This window comes from Fringilla coelebs (genome assembly GCF_963513975.1).
Source record: "Fringilla coelebs genome assembly, chromosome: 16".
NCBI classification, from domain to species: Eukaryota; Metazoa; Chordata; class Aves; order Passeriformes; family Fringillidae; genus Fringilla; species Fringilla coelebs.
The window spans coordinates 14,872,132-14,892,194 of NC_140042.1; the positions used below are offsets into that span (position 1 = coordinate 14,872,132).

At 58.3% G+C, this 20,063-nt stretch overlaps 1 protein-coding gene across 1 annotated transcript; it reads left to right on the plus strand.

Annotated features, from left to right (window-relative positions):
• Positions 1-4,601: 4,601 nt before the first annotated feature.
• On the plus strand, positions 4,602-7,109 carry ANTKMT (adenine nucleotide translocase lysine methyltransferase). The gene is made up of 5 exons (XM_084216408.1): positions 4,602-4,798; positions 4,870-4,974; positions 5,468-5,608; positions 6,043-6,093; positions 6,620-7,109. The coding sequence occupies exons 1-5, from the start codon at positions 4,613-4,615 to the stop codon at positions 6,806-6,808; spliced, it is 672 nt and encodes a 223-aa protein (XP_084072534.1). The 5' UTR covers positions 4,602-4,612; the 3' UTR covers positions 6,809-7,109.
• The last annotated feature ends 12,954 nt before the right edge of the window (positions 7,110-20,063 follow it).

Consider the following 20,063-nt stretch of genomic DNA (forward strand, 5'->3'; position numbering starts at 1 on the left):
GCCCCTTCCCTGCGGCTCCAGGGAGCCAGATGGAATCCCGCAGCTCTGGGATCTCCGTCGTTCCAGGACCGGCCATCCCAGCATTTCCCCGAAAGCAGAGCCCAGCCCCGGCCCGGCCAAATTCCTGCCCGGCCTCTTGGCACAGAGCAAGGGCGAAAACACAATGAGACAAACTCCGTCCCGGGGAATATTTCCTCCACAGGATGGAAAATGCAGTGCGAGGCAGCAGGCGAGGGGAGCGGGGTGGGGACGCAGGGTGGATGCGGGGGGCTCAGGAGGGGCTCGGAGAGGGGTGACCACTGTGGAAGCACCCTGGGAGGACAGGGCACGGTGGCCCTGCCTGTGGGTGCCGTGGTGCCCACCACGGGGACCATCCAGCCAGACCTGCTCCAAAAGCGCCCCCACTGCTCAGCCTGCCCCACACGGGTGGGCTTTGGGAAGCCTTGGAGAGCAGCGCCCCAAAGCAGCTCCCTCGGTGCCCGGGGACGTGCCTGGGGCTCCTCATTCCGTGGGATCAGCCCCATTGTGGACCCAGGCATCCACACAGCCCAGATCCAGAACCTTCTGCGGGCTGTGGAGCCCTTCAGTCACGCTGTGGGTGGGCGTCTGCGTCGGGATGGCAAAACACGGAGCGGTGGCACTGCCGGGGGTCCCCCGTCCCTGTCCCCATCCCTGTCACACAAAGGGAGTCGCCGTTTCCCGCCATTTCCCCCCTCCAGCCCTTCTCCCCCCTCTCCTGCTCCCTTCGCCCTCCTCCTTCCCGGCTGCCGGATAAAAGCCCGAACGTGTGAATCGCGGGGCACAAAGGGAGCCGCAAAGGCGGCCGGGCCCGCTCAGCCCTCCCTGCGGCCCCCAGCACCGAGGGGGGACCCCCAGGGACCCCCCTCAGCCTGCCCAGCCTGCCGGCAGCACCCCGGGGCTCAGGGGCTGCCGTGGGGCACAGCGGTGGCCCTGGGGTTCAGGGATCCCCAGTAGGGTCAGGGTGATGTCCCTGGGGTTCAGGGATCCCCAATAGGCTCAGGGTGATGTCCCTGCGGTTCAGGGATCCCCAGTAGGATCAATGTGATGTCCCTGGGGTTCAGGGATCCCCAGTAGGCTCAGGGTGATGCCCCTGGGGTTCAGGGATGCCTTACAGGGTCAGGATGAGGTCCCAGGGTTTGAGGGTGTCCCATAGGGTTGGATGATGCCCCTGGGACCAGGGGAAGCCCCATAAACTCAGGATAAATCCCCTGGGGCTCAGGGGTACTCCATAGGGTCAGGATGATGCTTCTGGAGTTTAAAGCTCAGGATGAAGCCCCTGGGGTCCAGGATGAGCACCTTGGGGCCGGAGGAAGCTCTACCCCACATCCCTCGGCAAGAGGAGAAGCAAAACCCTGGTAACTCTGAGGACCCCCCCAACGCTGCCCCCCCTTGGGGAGCTGCACCCCAAATCCTGGCATCAGCTCTGCTTCCAGCCCCATCCCGTGACCCGGACAAAGCCAAGGAGGGATGCTGGGGCTGGAGCCGACCCCGGGCCGCAGCGGGGCCCCCTCGGCCCCTCACCCCCGTCCCCCGCGTCCGGCTGCCGACAGCTGCTGGGAAGCGGCGTTCCCAGCACATAGCGACAAATTCCTGGCGCTCAGGGCTGCTTTGCAGCCGCCGCGGCCCCGGCGGGGGAAGCTGTCCTGGAAAGAGGAGGATTAAAAGCTCTTTGGCTCCAATGACACATCGCACCCGGTCCCCTCGCACGGCCACCTGCTCGTCGCGGCGCTCCGAGATGCTGCGGGCACCCCGGGGCAGGGCAGGAGGGGACCGGCCACCCCCTGCTCAATCCCAGGGGCCCGGCGAGGAGGGCTCAGCCCTGCCTGGGTATTTCCTCCTGAATTCATTCTCCCTGCAGCACCGCAGGGGCGCTCGGGCGGCTCCAGGAGCGGCTCATCCCCACGGACCATCCTCCTCCTCCTCCTCCTCCTCCTCTGCAGCCCCCCGGCTTCCCCCGGCTCCGATTTCCCGGGATTTTCTGCTTTAACCAGCTCCACCTGCCAGCAAGAAAGAGCAGAAAGTGGAAAATCGGGGTGATCCCCGTGAGCCCCGATTTGGCCACGCCGGGCCTTTGGGGGGGCTGGGCAGGGAGCAGCCCCGGGATGTGTTTTGGGGGCGGCTTTGGCTCCACCACTGCTGCTCTGGGCAACGGGATTGATGGGGTCTGGCCGGTGTTAGTGCCCCACACGTGTGTGGCTGTGTGTGCATCCCCACCCCGCTCAGCTCCCAGGAATCGGGGGAGGTGGGAGCAGGAGCACTGCCGCCCTTGGCAGCTCCCCGAAGAGGGGCTCTGGGGGCTGGGGCCAGCACTGACGAGTGGGAATCCCATTCCCCAGTTCTGCTTCCCTGCACCCCAAAGCCATTCCCAGGATGGGGCTGGGGTTCTCTTCTCTCCTGGGAACAGCCCCACAGACACCGAGGCACCTGATCAGGTTGGTGGTCCTGTGGCAGGGACATGGGGCCACCAGGGGACACCCCCATATGGGGCTGGAGGGGGACCCCAGCAAACCCCACAAATGCTGACCCACAGGCTGAGGAGAGAGCAGGGGGGAGGTGACAGCAGGGGCATCCCTGGTGACATGTGGCCGTCCTGGCAGGGGGCTGCGGCCCTTTGTGCCCTTCTGGACGGGCGTTGTTCTCGCGTTTGGGCTGTCACTAATTGGGGGTGGGCAGGAGCTGCGGGGCCTGGCTGCCCCCCCATCCCAACGCCTGGAATTTTCCCACAGTTGCTGCTGCCTCGCAGCTGGAAAGCCCCAGGCTGAGGCAGCACAAACCCCAACAGCCCCACAGGGGTGTGCACAGCCCCAACAGCCCCACATGGGCGTGCACAGCCCCCCAACAGCCCCAGAGGGGTGTGCACAGCCCCCCAACAGCCCCACCTGGGTGTGCACAGCCCCAGCAGCCCCACAGGGGTGTGCACAGCCCCCCAACAGCCCCACCTGGGTGTGCACAGCCCCAGCAGCCCCACAGGGGTGTGCACAGGCCCCCAATAACCCCACAGGGGTGTGCACAGCCCCCAACAGCCCCAAGCACATCTGTGCACAGCTGGTCACAAGTGCACCCCACCGTGCACACCCCAGCCAGGACTGTGCACAAAAGCAGTAACCGCACACAAATCCGTGCACAGCTGGGCAGGAGTGCCAACACCCATGCAGGGGCATGCACACCTGCACACAGCTGGGCACAGCTGCACGTGGCAATGCACACCCAGCCGTGCAGAGGCAGTTGTGCACAGCTGGGCACCACTGCACACTGCCCTGCTCACCCATGCACACCAGGACAGCTGCAGCAGCCCTGCAGGACCGTGCTCAGCTGCACAAACCTGTGCACGAGCACACTCACAGCCCTGCACAACGACACTACAGCTTCACAGAGCCGTGTTCGTCTGTGCACGGCTGTGCAGCCATCAGAACCCTCCAGACGAGTGTGCACAGCCCTGCACAGCCACACAGAGCTGCGTGCCACAGTGCAGACACACATAGCCAGGCACAACTGGCTGTGCACAGCTGAACCACGATTCATCGCTGCACACAGCCGTGCACGGAGCTGCACACACACGGCTGCAGTCACTGCTCACACAACTGCACATCCCTGCAAACTGCACAACACCAAACTGCACATCCCTGCAAACATCCACACAAACTGCACAACACCAAACTGCACATCCCTGCAAACATCCACACAAAGTGTGCACAACACCAAACTGCACATCCCTGCAAACTGCACAACACCAAACTGCACATCCCTGCAAACATCCACACAAAGTGTGCACAACACCAGACTGCACATCCCTGCAAACATCCACACAAACTGCACAATACACACGGCTGTTCTCAGCACACACACACACAGAGACACAGACACACAAACACAGAGTTATCACACACACACAGAGACACACAGACAGACACAGAGTTGTTAACACACACACACACACACATAGAGCTGTGATCATACACACACACAGCTGTGATCACACACACAGCTGTTATCACACACATACACAGTTATCACACACACACACAGAGCTGTGATCTCACACTCACACACACAGAGCTGTTATCACACACACACACACACACAGTTGTTATCACACACGCACAGCTGTTATCACACACACACACAGAGCTCTGATCACACACACACAGAGTTGTTATCACACACACACACGCACACACACAGCTGTTATCACACACACACAGTTTTTAACACACACACACACACACACACAGCTGTTATCACACACACACACACAATTGTTAACACACACACGCACACCCCTGTGCACACCCGCACACTCCCCACCCGGCTCTGCCCCTCCCGCAGCCCCGGGGGCAGCGCAGATTCCCCGCGGCCGCGTCCGTCCTGTCCCGGGGCCGTGTCCCCGCTGTCCCTCCCGTGCCCGGCCCGTGTCCCCGTGTCCCCGCTGTCCCGGGGCCGTGTCCCCGTGTCCCTCCCGTGCCCGGCCCGTGTCCCCGTGTCCCGGGGCCGTGTCCCCGTGTCCCTCCCGTGCCCGGCCCGTGTCCCCGCTGTCCCGGCGGAAGGCGCCGGGCCGCGCTCCCCTCCCCTTCCGGCGGCCATGGGCCCCGCCATGGATCCGGCGGTGGATCCGGGCTGGGAGCCGGGCGAGCCGGGCGAGCCGAGCTGGGCCCGGCCCGGGGCGGCGCTGGGCGGCCGGGGGCTGCTGCTGCTGGCGGCGGCCAGCGGGGCGGCCGTGTGGGCCACCTGGGCCGTGCTGCTGATGCCCGGCTTCCGCCGCGTCCCGCTGCGCCTGCAGGTACCGCACCCCGGCCCCGGGCCCCGGGCCCCGGGCCGGCCCCGGCGCCGCTGACCCGCTGTGCCCCCCAGGTGCCGTACCAGCCCTCCAGCCCCCGGCAGGTGGCCAACACCCTGGCGCTGCTGCGGGGCCGCGCCGGCAAGACCGTGGATCTGGGATCCGGAGACGGACGGCTCGTAAGGGTCCGGGGGGTTTGGGGTGTCCAGGGTGGGCGAAGGGCAGGGAGGGTGCAGGGACACCCCCACCCTGCTGCTGCCCGGCTTCTGGGGGGCCCTCCTGGCCACGGCCCAGGACCGTCCCAGGTGGTCCCAGAGGGTCCTCGATGGTCTCAGACAGGTGTAGGTGGTTCCAGATTGTCCTGGGTGTCCCTAGGCTGTCCTAAATAGTCCTAGACTGTCCCTGGCCGTCCTAGGTGGCTCTAGACAGCCCCAGGTGGTTCTAGGCAGCCCTAGGTGGTCCAGGGTGGCTGCAGGTGGCCACAGGTGGTCTCTGGCAGCCCCAGAAGATGCATGCAGGGTGGCAATAAGGGCATGGGTGGTGCTGAGCGTTGAGCTCACCGTGCCTGTGACCAGCAGGATGGGGTGGATGGAGCCCCTGCCCTCCCAAATCCTGCCCCAGACTCAACACTGAGCTGCTTTGGCTCTCAGCCCTCCCTCTCTCCCTCTGCAGGTGCTCGAGGCTTACAAGCAGGGGCTGAGGCCAGCCCTGGGCTATGAGCTCAACCCCTGGCTGCTGTGCCTGGCCAACTACCGTGCCTGGAAGGCTGGCTACCACGGGAAGGTCTCCTTCCTGAAGAAGGATCTGTGGAAGGTAACAGCAGCCTGAGGGTCTGGGCGTGCTCCGGGCAGGGCCAGAGCTCTGTTTGCCTCTCCAGGATGGATTTGCTGATGGCTGCTTGCTCCTTCCCCATCCCACACTGCTCCTGGGAGGTGGAAATCCCTCCTTCTTTCCAGGGAATGCCAGCTGGGGCAGCCTGCTGACAGGCTCACCTGCAGAGATGAGCTTCTCAGGCTGCCATGAGGTATTTGCAGCCCGACCAGAGAGAATCCATCAGGGAATGTGGGTCTGGGATGGTGCTGGAGGCAGGTGTTTCCCAAGACCTGCTGCTTTCACACCCACGCTTCCCCATCCCACATCTTTTGCTCCCTGCAAAGTTCCAAAGGTCACCCACAAGGTCTGGACACTTAAGCAGCTGTTCCTGCTCTGCCTGCTGCTGGTTATTCCCCTTTTCCTTGTGTTTTAAGGTGAATCTCTCTGACTGCCACAACGTGATCGTGTTCCTGGCCCCCAGCGTGGTGAGTCAGCCCCTCGCACCCTGAGTTCTTCTGGGCCAGCTCCAGGGGGTTTATCTTGGGAAACAGAGGGGATCTGGGTGGAATAAGGCCAGGTGGGCATCCCTTTGGTTTGGTGCTGCACAGCATTTGGATTTATGGAATCATGGAATCAAGGAGGTTGGAAAATCCCTGTGGGATGGCGTCCTGCCATTCCTCCAGCACTGAGCCATGTCCCCAAGTGCCACATCCATGTTAAAGCCCTGCAGGGATGGTGACCCCACCACTGCCCTGGCAGCTGTGCCAGTGCCTGACCACCCTTTCCACAAAGGAATTTTCCCAATATCCAACCTGACCCTCCCCTGGTGCCACTTGAGGCCTTTCCTCTTGTCCTGTTGCTCCAAGTCCCCGCCTTACCCAGGGCCAGTACCCGCCCTATGCTTTGAAGGGTTGGTGTCTCAGAAGCTGCCCCACGGTCCCTGGTGGCACTGCCACTGTGTGACCGTGTCCTAATGCTGCCTCCTGTCCCTGGCTGTGTCTCTCTCCCCAGAAGCCTCCCTTGGCCACCAAGCTGCTGGCAGAGCTGCCCGACGACGCCCGGGTGGTGGCCGGCCGCTACCCCTTCCCATGCTGGAGCCCCAGCAGCACCCTGGGCCAGGGGCTGGACCAGGTCTGGGCCTATGACATCAAGGAGGTGCGGAGAGAAGTGCAGAGCAGGGCCCAGGAAAGCCAGGTCTGACCCCAGCCTCCTTAAGCCCAGTTTAACAGCAGCCTCCTTAAGCCTGGCATTAAGAGTTGGAGCCATTCCAGCCCTTGGCTCAGCTCAGGACAGAAGTGCTTGGCTGGCATTTCTCCTGGGGACTTGCAGGGTGGCAGATCTTCATTTTTCCAGAGTGTGAGCAAAGCAAAAGAGGAGAAAATCAGACCTAGAAATCCTGGGGGAACGCAGGATTTAGGGGATGAAACTCCAGTGCCTCTGTTTAGATGATTGCTGCTTTATTTCAATTTAAGTTTTAGAAATAAAGTTTTGGTTGATTGTACCTCTGAGGTTTTTGCTTTGTCTTTAAGGTGCTGGATGGTCCTGGAGTTGCAGCAGCTGCTGCTCCTGGCTTTGCTCTGCCATCCTTTCCAGCACACCTCCATGCAGGATCAGTTTGGCCCTGCTCATCAGTGTAATATTCCATATTTCCTGCATGTTTAAGTCCATTCCTGGGACTCAAACACACAGGAAGATGGGCTTTTCCCACCACAGAGGCACAGAGTCATGGAATGGGTTGGGTTGGAAGGGATCTTGAAGCTCCTCTTGTTCCACCCCTGCCATGGCAGGGACACCTCCCACTGTCTCAGGCTGCTCCAAGCCCTGTCCAGCCTGGCCCTCGGCACTGCCAGGGATCCAGGGGCAGCCACAGCTGCTCTGGGCAGCCTTTCCCCACCCTCCCAGTGAAAGAGCAGCTTATCCCTTTCTCCAAGCCCAGAACAAATCCTGGTCTGAGCCAGCCTTGGCTCTGTCTCACAGGTGAGGGGAGCGAGGCAGGAGCAGCCCTTGGTCCAGGTCCAGGTCTCATCCAGGAAAAATCTTCCAGTAGGAGCAGGAGCCTGTCCCTGCAGCCCAGCAGTGGAGAGCTGCCTGGGATCCCTGCCCTGTGTCCCAGGGGTGCTCAGGGAAGAGCAGAATTCCTGCAGGGCACAGACCAGACGCCGTTGTCCGGTCTCATCTCAGTCCTGTGAATTTAGAGCAGAAACACCCACGTGGTTTCCCTCGCTGCTCCCACCTCCCAGCCCGAGAAGGATCCTTGCCTGGCAGTCCCTGAAGCACAGACCTCCCTGGCAGTGGGGTGTTCCCAGGGCTGGGGCTGCTCTGGTTCACTGCTGGCACGGGGCACTGGGGGCACCTCGCTGCCCTCAGCCTTCCTCAGCCGCAGGATCTCCTGCTGGTACCTGCAGTGGGGGTGCCACTGTCACCATGGGCAGTGTGGAACTGCCACTGTCACCATGAGCAGTGTGGAAGTGCCACTGTCACCACACACATGGAAACCCAGGGCACCAGGAATATTTCTCTGTCTGCTCTGGGGTGCCCTGACCCCCAGGGGAGCACTGACTTTGACCCTCATTCATGGAAGAAGTTTCCTAGATTTCAAGATAGACTGGAATCCACAAAAGTGTGCAATAGATTATAGAGAGCAGTGTAGGTGTGTCACTGGGTGAGAAATTGAGGGTTTGGATCCCTGGCAGTGCCCAAGGCCAGGCTGGGCAGGGCTTGGAGCACCTGGGACAGTGGGAGGTGTCCCTGCCATGGCAGGGGGTGGGATGAACATTTGTGTCACTTCCAACCCTTTCCATGGTTGTGATTCCTCCCAAGGATGGCTGAGCTCACAGGGCAGGACACCTGTGGTGTGTCTGTCCTGCTGCCCTGTGGCACAAGAAGAGGTGGCATCTGCCTGCACAGCTGGAGGAGCAGTGGGACATGGGCTGTGCAGGGCCAGCAGTGGGCAGGGGGACAGCACTGGCACCAAGGCTGGAGAGGGCTGTCACCCCCTGTCACCTGGCAAGGTGCTGGTCAATGTAGCCCTGCAGCTCCAACACCTGCTCCTCTGCCACCACCGCCCGAGTCAGCAGCTGGCTCCTCTGCTGCTCCAGCTCCTCCTGCAGGGGCACAGAACATGGAGAAAACGTGGGAGAAAAGAGATCTGTGCCATGGGAGTGATGTTGCCCAGCCCCTCTCTGCTGTGTGAGTCTGACCTTCCACCCACTTCCCCACCACTCCAACCTCTCTGCCATGGCATCTCCCTTCTTTTGGCCACAGAGGCAGGCCCTGTGCAGGTGTGGAGCTTTACACCCCCAGGGAATGAGCTTCACACCCCAAGGGAATGAGCTTTACATCCCCAGGGAATGAGCTTTACACCCCCAGGGAATGAGCTTTACACCCCCAGGGAATGAGCTTTACATCCCCAGGGGGAGTGGGGGAGCACTCCCTCAGGTTGCTGTGGACAGGGAAAGACAGGACATGGAAGTGAATATCCCTGCAGCCAGCAGGAACCAGACTGGGAAACCGATTCAGATTCAGCCTAGACTTGAACCAGGTCAAATAGAATCAAAGAATTGGGGAATTGTGTACAAATTCACGAGGATCCAGGTGTTATCCCGGCACTGCCAAGGCCACCACTAACCTGTGTCCCCAAGTGCCACATCCATGTGTCTTATAAATCCCTTCAGGGGTGGTGACCCCCCCACTGCCCTGGGCAGCTGTGCCAGGGCCTGACCACCCTTCCATGAAGGAATTTTCCCAATATCCAACCTGACCCTCCCCTGGCACAGCTTGGGGCTGTTCCCCTTGTCCTGTCCCTGTTCCCTGGGAGCAGAGCCCGACCCCCCCGGCTGTCCCCTCCTGTCAGGAGTTGTGCAGAGCCACAAGGTCCCCCCTGAGCCTCCTTTTCTCCAGGCTGAGCCCCTTCCCAGCTCCCTCAGCCCCTCCTGCTGCTCCAGCTCCTTCCCAGCTTTGTTCCCTTCTCTGGACACACTCCAGTGACTCCATGTCCTTCTTGCCATGAGGGACCCAAAACTGCCCCCAGGACTGGAGAAGTCCCAGCAGTGCCAGCCCAGGGCAGCAATCAGCCCCAGTTCATTACAGAGATGCCAAAATGTGGTTCTGAAACGTGGGCAGGAGCGACAAGGGGCTGCTCTCCTTCCTTTAGGAGCAGGGACAGTAAAGCCTGGAGACAGCACCAGCTGGGGCTGCCAGCACTGCTGGGAGGGCTGAGGCCACAGCAAGGCTCCATGGAGAGTCATCCCAGGGAATGGGGCTGCCAGAGCTCTAGGAGGGTTTGGGCACTGCTCCCAGGGGTGCCCGGGGTGGGATTGTTGGGGTGTCTGTGCAGGGCCAGGAGCTGGGCTGGATGATCCCTGCGGGTCCCTTCCCACTCAGGATATTCTGTGACTCCATGGAAGTTTCCCCCTCCAGGATGGAGCAGCCCCAGGGCAGGGGCTGAGGCAGCACATCCCTGCCTGTGGGTGGGAGATCAGCTTTGGCTCCGGGGGGATGTTCCAGAGCTTTACCTGGGTGTTGAGTGTGAACTCCCGGAGCTTCCTCCTGATCTCTGCCCAGCCCTCCTCATCCAGCTGCCTGCGACAGAGGAGCTCATGTGGATCGTGCCCAGAGACCAAATCCAGCCCAGCACGGATCACACAGCACCACACAGGTCACACAGGTCACACAGGTCACACAGGTCACACAGGTCACACAGCCCCACACAGCCCGTGTCCATCCCACCACCATCCCCAGAACCGGAACCTTTCCTCTCCCGGTGCCCAAACCCCCTCAGGGCCCGGGGGTCTCGCAGCCCTGCCCACAGCCCGGGGCTGTCCCCGGGCTCACCGGGGCAGGCAGAGCCCGGCGCTGCCCCGGCGGGGCTGGCTCTGACGGGAGCCATCGGTGCCCCAGGCTGGCACTGCCCTCTCCGGACCAGGGAGCCCTTCTGGTCACCGAGCCCCGGGAGAGGGGAGCTGTGCCGTGGGAAAGCCCTTCCCAGCCTCGGGGAAGAGAATCCAGGTCACGTCCGAGGCTGGGGGAATCTGGGCTGGGGGAAGGCAGGAATGCGCTGTGCCCCCTCCGGTTCCCTCCAGCGCCAGATCCCGGCTGGGATCCCGTGGGAGCCCGGGGAGAAGAGAACGATAAACACGGCACTGGGGCAGCTGGTGCATCCCCGCGGCATGGGGGTGGCAGAGCTGGGCTTTAGGTGTGAGAGGAATTGTGGATTTGCCTTTCCAAACAAGCTGTGGGGCTGCTGGTAGAGAAAACCAGCACTGGAGATAAAGGAAACAACGGGAAGGATTCCACAGGATTGATGAATGGAAAAAGATATTTGCTTTTACAAATAAACTTTAGGTTTGCTGGTAAATGAAATTGGATATTGAAAGATGAAAGAAACAATGAGGAAGAAAAACCTCTAAACTCTATAGGAATTAAAAATTAAAAGGGAGGGTTATTCATTAGAGGGAAATCTCTGGTATCAGGCGTTTTGGGAAGTCTGAACCTCTCAAGGACCTCAGAAACGGGGAAAGAGAGAAGGGAAATGCAGCTGGGAAATTGGGATAAAAAGGAGACTGCATCCTCCAAAATTTTGAGATCCCAGAGGAATGCCCCATGGCCTCTCCCTTTATTCGAATAAAGCCAAAAAAAGCACTCCTCTGTCTCCTTTTTGGACATAAACCTCTGGTGTTTGTGGATTCATTTTCCCAACAGGAGCCTCCAAGCCCAGCCCGTTCTCTGCAAAGGCGAGAGGCAGTGGGATTGGGGCTGGGAACAGCGGGATTGGGGCTGTGGGAATACTGGGATTGGGGCTGGGAACAGCAGGATTGGGGCTGTGGGAACAGCGGGATTGGGGCCGCGGGAACAGCGGGATTGGGGCTGCGGGAACAGCGGGATTGGGGCTGGGAACAGCGGGATTGGAGCTGGGAACAGCGGGATTGGAGCTGGGAACAGCGGGATTGGGGCTGTGGGAACAGCGGGATTGGGGCTGCGGGAACAGCGGGATTGGGGCTGCGGGAATACCGAGAATTGGGGCTGCGGGAACAGCGGGATTGGGGCTGCGGGACCGCGGGGGCTGCGGGAACACCGCGGCTCCCGTCTCCAGCTGGAGGAGCCAGGTAACAGCACAGATTAACCCGGCAGAATTTGGAGCATGTGAGGTCTCCTGGCAGTTAAAAAAAACCCCAGATGACGAGATGCATCACTGAAATTCAGGTTCTGGACTTTGCATGCCCTGCTCCTGCGGTGTCTGCCCAAAGTGCTGCATTTACTCACAGCCCACGGCTATTTTCAGTGTGGAACACATGGCAGAGGCTGGTTGAGGCTCAAGACACCCCTCCAGAGCCCAGGGGCTCTGGCACTCATCCACTCCTCAGTGCTGGCATCCAGCTAATGGAATATCTGACATGTTTTCTAGGTGACCACGTCTTTTAGAGGGCTGAAAAACCCAGCTCAGGTTTCTCCTGTGCGTTGTTCCACCCCTCCACAGCCATAGCTGGTAGAGTTTTAGCAGGATAATGGAGCAGGGGAAAGAGACCCATCAAAATGTAGCAATTTCAGGGTTTGTTAGGAAGCCAGGGAGGTGACAGCACAGTGCCACCAAAGGATTCCAGCCAAACTCCTGCACTGGGAAGAGGAAAAGCAGGACCATCCCAAACTGGTGGTGTCTCACGGGGCTTTCTCGGGTTGTGATCCACCAAAGCACTTGGGCATGTGCTTAACTTTGGCTTTTAAAGAGGTCAGTGGGGCTAAAAACATGATTAAATCAAATATGTGCCTAAGAGCTTTCTTGGATCAAGGCCCAGTGACCAAGTCTCTTCCTGCAGGAAGAGAGGACAGCTGCCTCTTCTTCCCAGAGCAGGCCCAGCAGCTCCCTTTCCCTGCCCATTGCTGCCTCCAAGCAGGCAAACAAGATCCCTCAATCCACACATCCATGAGGGTTTGGAATGGCAGATAGACCAAGAAGGAAACAGCACTTACTGCTCCGGAGGCGCTGGGAGGGCAGAGGCTCCTTTCAGGATTTTCTGGAGGCAAAGGAAGAACAGAATTCCTGTAAACATGAACCCATTGCAATCCCAGATCCTGCCACTCTCAGGGAAATCCTGCCATGGAATGGGTTAGGCTGGAAGGGGCTTTAAGGATGATTCTATCCCATGGCAGGGACACCTTCCACTGTCCCAGGCTGCTCCCAGCCCTTTCCAGCCTGGCCTTGGGCACTGCCAGGGATCCAGGGGCAGCCACAGCTGCTCTGGGCACCCTGTGCCAGGGCCTGCCCACCCTCACAGGGAACAATTCCTTCTCAACATCCAACCTAAATCTCTCCTCTTTTAGTTTAAATCCATTCCCTTTGTCCTGTCACTGTCTGCACATGTAAAAAGACATTATCTCTCTTTTCTGTGCCCTTGGAAGTGGCACAAGGCGTCCCAGCACTCCCACAGCCAGCAGTGCCACGGCAAGGAAACCCTGGGTTGTACAATCTGAAGGTTTCAGATCGCCCATCCTCTGAATTTCTAAATAAACACATCCTGTGCAAACCAAGACCCACATCTGCCCAGTGGGAGGACATTTCCCCACCCCTGGAAGTGTCCAAGGCCAGGTTGGATGGGGCTTGGAGCCATCTGGGATGGTGGAAGGTGTCCCTGCCACGGCAGGGCTGGTGTCACTGTCCCATTTTCTGAAAAATCCTCTTCACCCAGGATTTTCTCCTGGGAAGCCGAGAAGCCACAACTTCTCCTGTGTTCACTACTCTAAAATGTAGTCTAGAGATTGTTTATCCAACATGTGAATTGTTTTAACTTAATGACCAATCACTGCCAGGCGTGTCGAAGCTCTGACGAGCCACAAGTTTTTATTACCATTCTTATTAAACCTTCTCTCTGTATCTGTCTCTATTCTTCAGTATAGCTTCAGAATAGAATACGATATAATATAATACGATATAATATAATATTATATAATATGATATATGATATGCTATAATATGCTATAATATGCTATAATATGCTATAATATGCTATAATATGCTATAATATGCTATAATATGCTATAATATAATATAATATAATATAATATAATATAATATAATATAATATAATATAATATAATATAATATAATATAATATAATATAATATAATATAATATAATATAATATAATATAATATAATATAATATATGAGATGAGATGATATGAGATGATATGAGATGATATGAGATGATATAATAATTTCTTACATATTATTAATAATATTATTAATATTATGTAATATTATAATAGTATTATATCAATATTGTATTACTATTAATATAATATTATTAATATTATATATGATAATATATTATATATATAATATATAATAATATATATATAATATATATATAACCTTCAATATAATAAATCAACCTTCAAAAAAATGTTGAATCAAATTCTCATCTCTCACCTCACCCTAAAAACCCCTGCAAATACCAGAGACAGTAATCCTGAGTGTGCACTGATCGCCCCTTTGTGGAGTCACACCTCGGGGGTGGAGGAAGCTGAGCTCTAAGGCCCCTTCCAGCCCAAACCACTGCACGATTCCACGATTCTGTCCCCTGGAGATGGCTGTTGTGTCCCCTGCCCGTGGCCCAGGCACAGCAAACCCTCGGGGAGAGCACGGATGTGGCACTTGGGGACAGGGCTCAGCGGTGGCCTTGGCAGGGCTGGGGGAAGGGTTGGCCTCGATGACCTGAGAGGGCTTTTCCAGCCTCACCAACGCCCCAAATGCCGCAAGGAGGGGGCTGGTGCAGCTCTTCCAGCTCCCTCCCTACCTGCTGCAGCTCCTGCAGCTGCCCCTCCAGCCGTGCCTTCTGCTCCTGGGGGCTGTTTGTCAGCAGCTCGGGGTCTGTGGTGCCCAGGTGGAGCTCGGCAGGGCCACAGTCCATGGTGCTGCTGCCCAGGGACCGGATCTGCTCCCGCTGCAGCCTGAAACCAGCACAGGGTCAGCCCCTGCCCGCCGTGGGTGACACACCAGAGCTCTGCTGCTCCTCAGGGTGCCCCTCACTGCTGGCTCTGGCCACCTGCAAAGGAAAAGCGGGAGAGTTTCTGGAGGGAGCTTGTCCTAGAGCTATTTGTGGCTTTTCTACCACGAGTATTTCTGCTGCTTCCCACAGCCCAAGCTGCCGGCAGAGCTGAGAGCGCTGCAGGGACGGGCTGGGAGGTGGAGCTATTTGTGGTACCTCTGCCTTTCCACACCATCCACCGTGGGATCAATCTCTCACCCTGCATTTGAAGTGGGAGGAACATATGGGCAAAGCAGCTCCACGGGGTCCAGAGCACCCTGACGTGCAGCTGGAGGCAGCTCGATGCTGGATTGCCAGGAGCAGGGGGAGAAATGTGCATTCCAGATCCCCTGCTCCACCTGGGAGCCCTGCCTGCCTCCCCCCAGGGCAGGGGCTGCCTGCTTTGGGCTTTTCCAGCTGGCCCTGAGGAGGATGTGGCTGAGGTTTACCCGTAGGCAATCAGCAGCTTCTCGTGCTTCTTGGCCAAGTCCTTCAGGCGTTTCCTGTAGCCCCGGGCTGCCCGGGCCAGCTGCTCCTCCCTGCACTTGTAGGAGGCCTGGATGTCCCTGAGCATGCTGTCCACAAAGTTCTGCATGGCAGCATGGCCAGCTGGGGCTTTGCTGTGTCCTGTCACACCGCTGGGTTTGCTGTCCGTGTAGTTCTGCAAATGTACAGAGAGGGAAATCCAGGGGGAATGGCTTCCCACTGGGTCAGAGGGGATATGGGGAAGGAATTGTTCCCTGGCAGGGTGGGCAGGCCCTGGCACAGGGTGCCCAGAGCAGCTGTGGCTGCCCCTGGATGCCTGGCAGTGCCCAAGGCCAGGCTGGATGGGGCTTGGAGTCACATGCTCTAGTGGAAGGTGTCCCTGCCCATGGCAGGGGGTGGCACTGGGTGATCTTTAAAGTCCCTTCCAACCCATTCCATGGTTCTGTGACAGCTCCTCCATCCAGATTTCCTGTATGGCCACGCACAATTATCAGTGAGCTTCTGCTGGGACATTTCTTGGTCAGGTTACAGGGATTAAAAAAACCCTTTCTTTATGTATTTATTGGCTGCAGCCTACAAGAGGAAGGTGTCAGTATGGAGACACCTGAGGGAACGGCTGGAGCTGTGCCAGGACAGGGTCAGGCTGGATTTTGGGAAAGGTTCTTCCCTGAGAGGATGCTGGGCACTGCCCAGGCTCCCCAGGGAATGGGCACAGCCCCGAGGCTGACAGAGCTCCAGGAGAGCTTGGACAGGGATGCCCAGGGTGGGATTGTTGGGGGGTCTGTGCAGGGCCAGGGGCTGGATCCATGGCCTCTGTGGACCCCTCCCCACGGAGGACATTCCCGGTTCTGTGGGGTACCCACTGCCAGCTCCCTGAGGCACTGTGCCAGCCGGCAGCGATACTCCTCGTTCAGCTCCTTCAGCTGCAGCTGCAGCCGCGAGTTCTCCGCCTCCACCTCCCGGAGCCGGCCCTGGGCCGTGAGCAGCACCTGGCACAGAGAACAGAAATCCTGCTGGCCTGCTGAGACATTTCCTAAGAGCTGAGGGACTTCATTTCCAGATATTTGGCTTCACTAGTGCTGGGAAGGTCCCGGATTTTCAGAGGAACCCACTGGAAATATTTATAATCCCTATTCCCCTGCTACCTTCCCTCATTTGCCACCCCCCACCCCGGTGATTCCACCAACTCTTTCTGAAAACCAGCGAGCAAAATTCCTCCCACCAGCTTTGCGAGCAGCGCTTCCACCACGTGCAGGAGGAAACCGCACGGGGAGAAGCTCGGTGTGACAAGCTCCCTGGAGAGGGAGAGGAGCTGGAGCACCGGGATTCACGGCCCCGGCAGCCCGGGCGGGGCGGGCAGCCCTGCTCACCGCTGATCGCTCCGCCGGCACGGCCCCGGCCGCTCCCCTCGCCTCCTGCAGCTCCTTCCCCAGCGCCAGCCTGCACACACAGCGGGAAAACGGGTTTATTCGAACTGCCCAGACTCCTTCTCCATCCCTGGCAGTGCCCAAGGCCAGGCTGGACGGGGCTTGGAACAACCTGGGATAGTGGAAGGTGTCCCTGCCATGGCCAGGGAGATAGGTGGGCTTTAGGGTCCCTTCCAACCCAGCCCATTCTGGGGTTCTGTGATTCTCCATGGGTCCAACACAGCCAGCTTGGGGAAGAAAAGCACTTTGGAATGACAGAAATCTCCCAGCTGCCAGCCTCCAAAAGTGTGTAAACCAGTGCCACAAAACCTCTCCCCACTGAGGCTGAACACCCTCCACAGTTCAGAGGGTTGAGTCCTGTAGCATTCCTGCTGGGGCAGCCCTTCCTGGGACACTAACCCCATTCCAAGGTGATGGAAAACCCACTCTGTGGTTTGGGGCTGGGCTGGATTAATCTCTGGGCTGTCACATGTCTGCTGTGTGTGATTTTCAAGGTGTCCCTGAACGCCACCAACTTTCATCTGACAGCTCTGAGGAGCCTTGAAAACATCAGGTTTTCCTTCCAGGCCTCATTCCCTCCCTGCACCCTCCAAAGGCAGACCGCCTCCCCTCCTGCTCCGTGGGTCAGACCCAGTCCCACAAACACCTGGCCAAGCAGAGGGACACTCACACTCGCTCCTCCAGCTTCTGCTGCTGCTCATCGTGCCTTTTCTTCAGTTTTTCCAGCTCCACTTTTATGTGATCCTGGTTTCCAAGCAACTGGGGGACAAACGAAGAGGAAGATGAGGCAGAAGGCTGAGTGAGGAGAGGACAGAGTGAGGAGAACCTCGGGCTGAGCCCTTGTCCAGCTGAGCAGGGCCATGCTGGGGGGGACTGGTGTGACTGGGAGGGGCTGGTGCCCTCAGCAGGGCAGGAATGGTGTCTGCTGCCAGCCAGGGCACGTGGAGGGGCACATGTGTCGCTCTCCCGAGGGAAAGGCTCACGTTGAGAGCCAGATTCCAGCAGGAGCCGGTGGCAGAGCCCAGGCTGGTTCTGCAAGGGCTGCAGATGGGGAGGAGGCAGGGACCATCTCTGTGCTCTCAGTTTTGGGTGCTTCATCACCCCCAGATTTCTCAAGTGTGAGAAAGAAGGGAAAAAAATTCTCCTCTGCATTTGTTGGCTTCTAAGCTCCTGTCTGTGTTCCCCTGCCAGGGCATGGACTCAGGGAACCACCTCTGCCCTCCTCAGCTCTGCCTGCACATCTGGAGTTATTCCTGTCTCGTTTTGTAACTGCAGGGTTTAAAAAAAGGATTTAAAATGAATCAAGGCATCAGCTGATCCACAAAACTCAAGTTAGCAGCGGGAGGTGCCAGCCACAGTTGGAATCGATCCCCCTCTGCTTCCCAGGGATCCTGCAGCAGACCCCTGCTCACTCACCTTTCTTTCCAGCTCCTGTTGCTCGTGTTCAGAGGCAGCTGCATCCTCAGGCTGCTTTAGGGAGAGAGAAGAAGGGGCCTGGTAGATCCCTGTTCTCCAAGGGGCTGGTGGAAGGGCAGAGAGTCCCTCACCTTCCCCCTGCGAGCCGAGTGGGGCTGTCCCGCTGCTCTCCCTGTTCCCAGCCCCGGGGAGGATTGATGGGCCAAGCCAGGGGGGAGGCTGCTCTCCTTGGCCAGGCTGAGCAGCTCCTGGGTCAGCTCCTCATTCCTCATCACCTGCAAGGTCAAACAAGAAGAAAGAACTTCTGAAATACCCCTCTGGTCAGCACATCCCTGCTGCTCCTGGTGTGTGCTCCAGGCAGGCACCCCCTCCCCTCCCCAAATCAAGTTTTAATTTTGTTTCTGTCTCCTGTGTCCAAAGATACCGGTGATTTTCTGCTTCTCATGGAAATGCACGGCCAGGCAGCAGGGTTATTCCCATGGAATGTTATCCCTCTGCACATCCCACACTCAAATCCAGACCCCAGTGCCAGCCCTGGCACAGCTCTGCCACCACCTCTGCAGGCCTCCAGCTCCCTCCTCACCCCCACCCTGCACCCTCCATTCAGCTCCCCAACCCTTCAGGAGCGTCCTTCCCCATGGAGCAGCTTTGAGCAGTGCTGGGCTCCTCAGTGCAAGAAGGGCCAAGTCTTCTCCATCCATCCATGGATCCATCCATGGATCCATCCATCCATGGATCCATGGATCCATCCATCCATCCATCCGTCCATCCATCCATCCATCCATCCATCCATCCATCCATCCATCCGCGGATCCATGGATTCATCCATCCATGGATCCATCCATGGATCCATCCATCCATCCCCCATCCATCTGTTCATCCATCCATGGATCCATCCATCCATCCATCCATCCATCCATCCATCCATCCATCCATCGACGGATGGATCCATCCATGGATCCATCCATCCATCCCCCATCCATCCGTCCATCCATCCATGGATCCATCCATCCATCCATCCATCATCCATCCATGGATCCATCCATGGATCCATCCATCCATCCCTCCATCCCTCCATCCCTCCAGATGACACATTCCCAGTTGGATGATGCCTCCCCAGCAGCAGCCAGCCCACAGCCCGGTGTGGGCAGCGATTCAGAGCGGTGCTGCTGTGAAGTGACACATTTCCAGAAGATAAAGAGGATGTGAATGAGGAAAGCTCCGTTCCAGGTGATCTGGAGGGAACACTGGGGGAATTCATGTCTCCCAGGAGGGTTTCTGTGTAGATAACAAAGCTCTGATGGGGTTTATGACTGGGGACAAGCTTGAGTAATTGTTACCATGGCAGTGAATCGGGAGGATGGGAGGCAGAGGTCATCTGAGTCATCCGTGGAGAGAATAGTTTATCAAAAGATAGCGCGGGGTGGGCTGGGGAAGAGCGAGGAGAAAGGAGGCTGACAAAGAGGTGAGATATACAGCTGTGAAACCTGACAGCTCCGCAGAGACAGCTCCGCTTGTTCCCCGGCCCGCAGCGATCCATCTGCAGCTGTCAGCCCTGACAATTTGATCGCAGGGGTCACAAGGACCGGTTTAGCCAAAAAAAAAAGGGGCAGTCCCCGGTTTGAGTTGGGCTCCGTTGTCTTTCCCGAGCTCCCGGGCCTGGCGTGGCTCCAGGGAAAACCCCCCAGAGCGCGTTTGGGTCCCCTCGGGGGCTGCCGACGAGCCCGGGGGACATAAAGGAGAAGGAAACGGAGATCGAGGAAAGGTCAGAGCCTTGAAAAGGAAGAATTTACAGGGAGTCAGAAAACAGGCACCGAGTGCCTGCCTGGCATCTCCCGCGGGGCGCTCCCGAGGGCTGCGCAGGGCCGCTCGGGCGGGCGATGCGCGGAGCCCGCGGACAAAGGAGCCGCCGCAATCCGGAGGCTCCGGCTGCTCCCGGCCCAGGGGCCGTGAATGAGCTCCCGAGCCGCTCCTGCGCCAAGCAGCCATGACAACATATTGGCAAGGTCACAAGTAGCACTTGTAATTGGGAATGTGTAAAAGGTTCATTGTCTCCCCCAGAAGAGCGCCGGGGAAGGGGAGGGGGCAGAACCGCAGGCTGCTT